The 9,403-nt window shown below is 41.5% G+C and overlaps 1 protein-coding gene across 1 annotated transcript; it reads right to left on the reverse strand.

Moving 5' to 3' along the window:
- Positions 1-1,965: 1,965 nt before the first annotated feature.
- LOC127301755 (mediator of RNA polymerase II transcription subunit 20a) lies at positions 1,966-6,568 on the reverse strand. The gene is made up of 4 exons (XM_051332026.2): positions 6,410-6,568; positions 5,982-6,327; positions 3,625-3,714; positions 1,966-2,519 (listed from the first exon to the last, which is right to left on the reverse strand). The coding sequence occupies exons 1-4, from the start codon at positions 6,424-6,426 to the stop codon at positions 2,295-2,297; spliced, it is 678 nt and encodes a 225-aa protein (XP_051187986.1). The 5' UTR covers positions 6,427-6,568; the 3' UTR covers positions 1,966-2,294.
- Positions 6,569-9,403: the final 2,835 nt, after the last annotated feature.

A 9,403-nucleotide genomic window follows, 5' to 3' on the forward strand; every position in this document is an offset into this window, starting at 1 on the left:
CTAGTTATGATGGAGATATTGAGTACATGTCACGAGTTCCATATTCTAGTGATGTTGGTTCCTTGATGTATATCATGGTATGTTCTCACCCTGATTTGTCATATGCTATGAGTTTGATCAGTCGATACATGACTAATCCTGGTAGAATATTGGAAAGCTATTCAGTGGATTTTCAGGTGGCACATCCAAAGCTTGCTTAAAGTTTGGCAAGACCGGTGAGGGACTCGTAGGCTATGTGGATTCAGATTTTGCTGCTGATTTGGATAAGAGAAGATCCCTCACAGGTTATGTGTTCACTGTTGGTGGATGTGATGTGAGTTGGAAGGCAACGTTACGACCTGTTGTTACCCAATCTATGACCGAAGCAGAATATATGGAAATTGCTGAAGCTTGCAAAGAGTCTGTTTGGTTGAAAGGTTTGTATGATGATCTTTGTGGAGATGATTTTTGCATTAACTTGTTTTCTGACAGTCAAAGTGCAATATACCTTACTAAAGATCAAATGTTTCATGAGAGAACAAAGCACATTGATATCAAGTACCATTATGTCTGCGACATTGTTGCTCAAGGTAAACTGAAGGTATGCAAGATAAGTACTCATGATAATCCTGCTGATATGATGACAAAGCCAGTTTCTGTTTTCAAGTTTGAGCTTTGCTCAAGCTTGGTTGAAATAACTGTTTAGCGCAAAAACACTTGTTGGCGCCAGCAAGTGTTTTTCTTTGTTGTTCAGGAGATTATTGAAGTTCATGCTACAAGATGGAATTTGTCTTAAGGTGGAGTTTGTTATATTGTTATTCAAATTCATATACTAAAGGGAGGCTAACTTCTGACGAGTGGAGCGAGCCCCGTCGCCGGTAGGCTTGACGCCGCCAGTTAGGATTTATCAGATTATAAGATAACCCACGGCGTTTGTAAACACTCCCCGATAATTTTGTTGGCTAACCTTCGTGATTTTTTCCTCTTCTGTGTTGGAAGGGGTTTTCCACTTTAAATCTTTGTATCCCCTGCGTGTATTCTTGTTTCGTTCTTCAGTATTTACTTGTCACGTTTATAACACAACCTCTTCGTTGCTGGCACATCACCCCCAACCCTAAGTTTTCTTGCTCCCTCCACCACGGCATCACCTCTGCTAACTCCAGCCGCGTCGTTGGTGGCTCCAGGTGGTTGTCACTCACCTGATTCGTTCAGTCATGAGGGAGAATGAATGAGGGAGCACTAATTTTGGGACAGGATCTTACAGGGCAGTGGATGACCGAGCTAAACAATTTCTCAAGAGCTAGCAGAAGGGTAAAGAAATATATCAAGGTCTACAGTGTAAAATTAATATAACTTAAATTTTCTATTTCAAGATATATGTAATGACTTTTGTTGGGGAGGTAATGAATAGAAGAATACGATCTGAAAAGTGCCTTGACCTGGCAGAAGGGTAAAGAAATATATCAAGGTCTACAGTGTAAAATTAATATAACTTAAATTTTCTATTTCAAGATATATGTAATGACTTTTGTTGGGGAGGTAATGAATAGAAGAATACGATCTGAAAAGTGCCTTGACCTGAGCACCAGTGACCTGTCCTTTTTTCCTAATCAAAAATCACATTTATGAGTTTCAAAAATATGAACAAAAAAATCCATACATAGTCAATGATGTAACCTGCCTTATTTTACATCATTTTGTGTGGCACAGGTGCCCTATTTTACATCAATAAGAAAACCAGAAATTAACATGTAAAATTAAAACCCACTTTTTGGTGATGTATAATATTTACATCACTTGTTTTGGGTGGCATATAATACATCACCTGGTAGAGATGTTCTTATGTTTGACCTGATCTAAAATACTCAATCTGTCTATTTATGGTACTCATAGTGGAGTTCATGAGAAGACAAGTCACAAAACTACTCAGTTGCTCAGTTGACCATTACCACTTGATATTCCATACACAAGTCAACGCCACAAATCTGGTAGAAGAGATAATTTAACCATACAAATCAATTACGTTCCATCACATAAGATTGATGTCCTGCCATATGCTAATGTGTTATCAGGATATTGGGAACAGGTGCCATATGCTAATGTTATCAGGATGTCCTGCCATCATGATATTCTAAAACTTCCATCTACAGAACAAGTCAACACCACAAATCTGGTAGAAGATATAATTTAACCATACAAATTGATTACGTTCCATCACATAAGATGCATGTCCAGCCATTGCCATATGCTAATGTTATCAGGATCATGGGAACAGATTAAACATCATCATATTCTAAAACTTCCATCTACAGAACTTAGCCCCTCACAGATGCCATAAGCTGTTGCAGGCAGATCGCGTACTGAACTGCGGTGTGCTGGTAAGAATACTGATCTGAAAGACCAAACTCTGAAAAATTAGACTCTACATGGATGAAACGGCCAGGCAGTGACTTCTTTGCAAGTGTTTCCTGCCATATGTCAAAGAAGTCCAGCATGATTGCCCTCGACTTTTCGATGGAAGATAGGGGGCAATACTCTACCTGCATCCAAAGCAACCACCACAAAAATTCAAGTCAGTCCCGCAAGCAAAGAAATGATCTCAGAGAAAAACAACTATAAACAAGATTTCCTGGTTGCTTCTAAAAATTGTGTCAACCAGGAGAACGTTTGAAAATAAAATTGTAAGTGATTATCCATGCCACAGAAAGGCTCGTCTGCTTTGCTGGGTTTGCCCGGTTTGGGTGCAGGGCCCCAGACCTAAAAGGCAAGCAATTTTTTTCCTGATCAAAATATACTCAACAATTTCGAATATGCCAAAATTTCTTGTTCAAAGAAATATTGCTGATACCAGGAAATTTTATTACCGAGATTCGTTTTCCTGTTAACTTGAGTAACAGTTGACAAAAGGAAAGCATTGATGGTTCACAAATGGAACAGTTACAGGCCGGTTAATACAATATATATACTAGAATTCATCTAGTAGTTTTTTCTTCTTGCAATTAAGGATTTGAGCTAATTACACGGACAAAGGTGTAGACTACATATATTTACAAGTTAACGTATATGCTGAAATAATGAGATGGCCTTTGAACTATTGCCAGAAGGGATATCAAGAGCCTGAAAATTTTCAAGCTCAGAAGGTGTAATTCAAAAATGAAATCATGCAGTTGAGCGAATATCACTGTCTGAATCTGCTAAAGTTCATCAACTTCAACATAGCTAAATTTTGTTCGGCTTGCAATAAAGTATTAAAATGAAGCAGGTCGTAGATTTGTACTTATCAATAGATGGAATTCCAGACTGCTTGGACCTATATAAATCTAGAAATCAGGAATTAGGTTGAAAATGTAAGTACTCCCTCCGATCCATATTAATTGTCGCTAATATGGATGTATCTAGACACATTTTACTCTAGATAAATCCATAGTAGAGACAAGTAATATGGATCAGAGGAATATTAAAACTCCCACTGTTCCACTAACAGTAATTACTCAAACCAAAATTATACAATAGTTTAACTGCATTTGGTTTGACTCTCGTCTTTTACTAAGAGAAGTCAGATAAACAAGTAATCAATCATACGATTAAGGCCAACCAGGTATGGTTAGAAAAAGAAGCGAGAAAAAAAAGAGTTAATAGCAGTACCTCCATCATGATTCCTCTCAGTGTTTCAGAATTGTTAGGAACACATTTTGCTATCCTCAAGTAAAAATCACCCAATTGATACTGAAATCCCTATAAATGTGTGGACAGATATATAATTAATGTGTGAATCAACTGAACTTCCATATGAGACAACGCAACAAGTACAGTGTAATAACATAAGCACAATATAAATAAAATAGAAGACATAACTTATGACTAAATATCTAGGATAAAATGATCCGGGGGAACCTATATTCTGAAAAACAAAATCTAGGATAAAATGAAGGGTTAAAATAGCACAGAAGATAAATACAAGCAATATCCAAGTAGCTTCACCGTGAGACTCAATGATCAATTCTATGCCAAATTTTCACACATCACTACATACTCAAGGAGACCCACTTCCTGAAATTGCAAAACCCAAACTGGAAACTGGTAGAATCGATTGTTTTGTCACTATTGTTCACTAGAAAGATGTACTTTCCAACAGAGTTCAGGTCTTCAGGACAATTGATCCAAATAAGTCCATATCTTTTGAGAAGTAATTGCATTTCCTTTTGCAGAAAAAGATGCACGAATTCTGCCTATTAATTTTGAAAGAATAGAGTTACACGTGGGTAAACCACCCATTTGTTTGCCTTTTTTTCCCCTTTTATGACCTAATATTTGAAAGAACTTGGGTAGGTGTCGTTGTTTATTTAATTTTATCCTGGACGGATTCATCACTGTAGCGACATTCCACACGGTGGTTGTCCACTTCACAAATCCCCCAAAAGAAGTTGAAGTTATATAACAAGAATTAAGTTCACTTCCAATTTCAACAAAAGAGGAAACATATATGTGGCAGCGTTCCTCGTAGTGTTAAGTTCACTTAGCAAATCTCACAAAGAGCTTCAAATTTATTTAAAGAAAATGTAGCCACATCACCAAAACACAACCGAACTACTTGGACAACTAGTCACGTTCATTTGTAAACAACTATATGATCAACTGAAGGGATAAAAATATATGATGTTCAAGGGAATGGACTACACTACTTATTTTTGTCTCGCCACTTCACATAATGTTAGTTTTGTTCTATGTATCACAAGACCTGATCTTTTATTCCTCTAAGTGCCAAAGAGATAGTGGCAAATGAAGGCCTCCTCCAGGGATCTGTGTCCCATGTTTGGTGGATCGGATCAACGAGACCACACTACAATGTGTGTCATTTTCTTGCCCTAGGTTTTCTATCTGCTACTTCCAACGCAGTCTGTACATATGATGCAACAATATAGATCGACAACTAAGATCAACAAAGAACCTTGTTTATTCAAAAAGGTAAGGTAATGTAACCTAACCTTTCTACCCCCGTAGCTCGTGTAACTAAGCTTGCGAGCAGCAAAACAAACAAGAGGTGAGAAACATGAAGCACATTCCCTAGCAGGTATGTTCTCCATGTGCCCGCCTTTAGACACCAATGTGCTTTTGTGGTATGCAATTAACTAGTATTTCTACAGTAACGAGACTATCCATTCCAGATGCCTCCTCTTCCTATTCGATCATCATGTGGCTTGCCACGAAACCTACCGCTTTACACTCAATTTTCTTTCGGACACATTTTGGACATAGTTAGAGGACGAATAGGACCACGTTTGCTTGCTACATGAAGATAGCTATATAGTGAGGTAGCAACCACTATTATTAAGATCATAATGATGCTGAGATGTACCATATCATAACTAGGGGCACCAACCATTTGTGGGCTAAAGTATTTTGCAATTATGGAAAGATGTACGACCTTACCTCAGTTTGACCTTGTTAATGTCTCTTGATCTTAGTTGTTTTGCCAGTTAATTTCGAAATAATAGAGTTACATATGCAAGATCACAAAGGGTAAACCACCCATTTTTGTGCCTTTTCCCTTTTCTGACCTAATATTTGAAAGAATTTGGGTAGGTGTCTTTGTTTATTTCATTTTATCCTGGACGGATTCATCACTCTAGCAGGCATTCCTCGCGGTGGTTGTCCACTTCACAAATCCCCCAAAAGATGTTGAAGTTATATAACAAGAATTAAGTTCATTTCAAATTTCAACAAAAGAGGAAATATATCTGTGGCAGCTTGCCTCATCGTGGTAACTTCACTTAGCAGATCTTGCAAAGAACTTCAAATTCATTTAAACCAAATGTAGATTCACTTCCAATTTCAGCAGAAAACACACATATTCACCGTTGAGCTTGCTATGGGAATTGGTAAGATCAACAATTTAATCCTACTGGTTCAATTAAATAAACAAAAAAGTGATAACCCCCTAAATCCATAAGTGTGACATCACGGAAGAAACTGGAAAGGGGGAAGGAAAGAAGCAAGGTGACCTCGAAGTTGAGGGTGACGCGGGCCTTGTAGGACTGGAGCTTCTCCATGACCAGGGGGAAGGCGGCGTCGGTCTGTAGGACGATGCGCTGGTTCCGGAGGATGGAGAAGTAAAGGCCGGGGCGCTCGTGGAGGGCAACACCGAAGAGCTCGCGGGGCACGTCGGGGGCCTGCTGCTGCTGCTGCGCCCCGCTCGCGGCCGTCTCCCGCGCTATCGGGCGGTAGAAGAAGATGGAGGTCTTCCAGCGGCCGTCCTTGGTGCCGCCGAGGGACTCCGCGCAGCCGCAAGCCTCCGCCAGGATCTGGCTGTTGAGCGTCGCTCCAGGGTTCGGGTGCCAGTGCATCAGCCTGCGCAGCGGGAAGACGAGGTGAGATGGCGGCGGGACGCCGTGGGGGGAGAGGGCAAGGGAGAGGCGAGAGAGTACGGTACCACTTTGCGGGAGGCATGGCGGCGAGTCGGTCGAACGCCGGCGAGGTTGTGGGGAAGGCGGCGGTGTCTTGTTGGGCGGCGGTGCGGGCCGCCGGGCTTGGCAAGATAGTGGAAAGAGATTCTTTCTCTGCGCGATATTTAGGGCGCGTTTGGTACGCTGCATCAGCTCCCTCGGCTCGCATCGGCCAGCTTTTTTCACCCTGTTTGGTTTTCTGGTCGACGCCGCGTTTTTGCAGGAACCGATTCTCAAAGCACTCTCGGGCTAGGTCCTGGAGGAACGCTCGGTTCGGACGTTTCTAGCGAGCCACCTCCGTTTCCGCAGAAGTGGAGAACGCGACGTCCTTGTAGAGCCACCGTGGGAGATGGCGGGAGCTCGCGCATGACGGCGAAATCTCGGCGCCATGAATTCGGTCACTGACATCAACTGCGTGGATTCTATTTCGGCTCTTGCAGCGGCGTTTCTGCAGGAAGTGGATTTTCTTCGGCTTCGAGATTAAAATCTCGGCGCCATCAACGCACTTGGGTGTTAACCCGCCGCGGATCAACTACATCAATTGCGTTCTCTTCAGCGACTACTTCCGACCAGGCGCCGCGTGACTACATCAACTACTTCCGGTCAGGCGCCGCCGCAGCCGATAAAAAAGCTAAGTGTTTCTCTTCAAAGAAGTCAATTATTATTTATTTTTGTCATACCCGAAAACTCGGGAGCTGCAACATTGCATCATTATAGCAAATTAACCCAACACTGGAGGCTGTGTCATTACTTCGTTACCATAATATACTCGTTTACTTGGTGAATTTATTTTCTTCGGCTCTGGACATATCTTCATCGGCTCAGTGAAATTATTTTCTCCGGCTCAGTGGAATTATATTCTTCGGCTTAATGGATTTGTTTTCTTCAAATTAGTGGATTTATCTTCTTCGCCTTACTGGATTGGTTTTCTTCGGGTTATCATTGGTTTCTTCTAATATAATACTACTAGACGGATTACCGGGTCAGTGGATTTATAATCGATGATTATTGTTGGATTTATTTCTTCGGGTCGGTGAATGTATTTGGATTCATCTATATGGATATTACTGGTTTACTCTTATACACTACTACCAGATGCGTTTCCGGATTAATGGATTCAGCTTCTACGGTTATTACTGGATTTACTTTCTTCGGATCAATGGATTCATCCTCTATAATATCAGCGGATTCATCTTCAATATTATTTAATGGCGTCATCTTCAATATGGATTCATCTCAAATATTTCATCTTAGATTCATCTTCAATGACTTTATATCTCATGGCGTTACATAACCATGGAGCCAACACTCGGGGGCTCGACAACGACTTCGCCCCTGAGCATAGCTACAACATAATATTCCAGACGACCACTACTTCGACACAATGTTTTTAGCAACGCTCGGGGGCTTGACAACGACTTCGCCCTGCGTCACAACTGAGACATATATAGCGCCTAAGCAACAATCATGACATCACCCTAGCAGCGCTCGGGGGCTCGGCTATTTCTTCATCAACAATTTGGCGGCATCTATTTTCACTATTTGGTAGTTTCTATTTCGGCTCGACTTCTTTTCTGCACTCGAAGACTTCACGCGCGTCGACTCCGGCGTGCCCAATAAGCTAAGTGTTTCTTTATTTTACACAAAGTTGATTATCATTTACTTTTGCCGCACCCGACACTCGGGGGTTGCGCTGTGCGAATTCACTCTACATCTCAGGCCGGCAAAAGAAGAACTGCGCCAAGGAAAAACTACATCAACAAAGAACTCGATAAAAAAATCTCTGCAAGGAACTCGATGAAAATTTCCTCAAGCAGGAACCCGACGAAATTGTCTTCAATAGAGAACCCGAAGAAATTTTCTTCAAGGAGGAACTCGACGAAATCTTCTTCAGGTAGGACCCAACGAAATTATCTTCAAGAGAGAACCCGAAGAAATTTTCTTCAAGGAGGAACTCGATGAAATTTTCTGCAAGGAGAACCCGGCGAAATTTTCTTCAAGGAGGAACTCAAAGAAAAAAATGAAAAAATCTTCGAGTCCATATACTCGTCATTTATTTCAATCGCATATTCGAGGAAAAACATACTTCAAGGAAGTCGATAAAGAAAGTTGAGCTTACACCCAAGTGAAAACACTCGGCTGTAGCCTCGGGGGCTATTCCCATTGGGAGTGCTGGTCGCGCACCCGAAGAAATAAAATTCAATATAGCAAGGCAATATATATGGAGCATCAAGATCCTATTCGACAAAAGATAGCAGCCCGAAAAATGGGTCATTACATCAGCCGAACAAGGCACTAGACAACATATTCTCGGAGCGCGTCCGCCGCGGTAAAAACTCCGAATGTCGTGACTCGTAAAAATGTCACGAAGGTAAGACCCCAGGATCCGTCCTGTGTGATGTGTCATCGCACCCGAATGCGCTCTGCCACTTTTTTCACATCAACAGATGTGAAGAAAAATCCCGGTGGACGCGCTATGGACCCGATAATTTTGCTGGAATTCAGTTTCGGTAAGTCCTCAAGCGGCACGTTCTGAATTACGCTAGTATCCCGAATTCGTGTCCGGGGATGCGAGTTTGAAGTAGGTTTATCCGGATTTGCCACTAGAGAAATTAACTGGTACCTGATTCGTCAGATGAACCATCCGCATTTATCAATATCCCCGTACAATATGTTTGACGAAGAAAATATAGTGTCTCTTTGGTTTCGAAGAAATTTTTTTTAAAAAAAAGAAAAGGCATGGAAATTTCATTCGATTATGTAAATATATAAAGGTTAGTAGACTCAACTCGACTCTGCGACTCGAGTGGAGCCTACTCCCATCGGGAGCGCTGAATTTCATTAAGTCCTCCAACAGGAGTCGATAAAAAGAGGGGTTGCGCCCAGAAATGTAGGCAAGTTCTTCATCGAGTAGTACAACTTGAGTCTATGCCCAAGTGCAAGCACTTACACATAGACTCGGGGGCTACTCCCATCGGGAG

This window comes from Lolium perenne, chromosome 5, assembly GCF_019359855.2.
Source record: "Lolium perenne isolate Kyuss_39 chromosome 5, Kyuss_2.0, whole genome shotgun sequence".
Classification (NCBI taxonomy): domain Eukaryota; kingdom Viridiplantae; phylum Streptophyta; class Magnoliopsida; order Poales; family Poaceae; genus Lolium; species Lolium perenne.

Coding starts and splice junctions, on each gene's coding strand:
- LOC127301755 (XM_051332026.2), bottom strand. Junction 3,715..5,981: donor GCGTCACCCTCAACTTCGAG/GTCACCTTGCTT, acceptor ACACATTTATAG/GGATTTCAGTATCAATTGGG. Junction 2,520..3,624: donor TGAGAGGAATCATGATGGAG/GTACTGCTATTA, acceptor CTTTGGATGCAG/GTAGAGTATTGCCCCCTATC.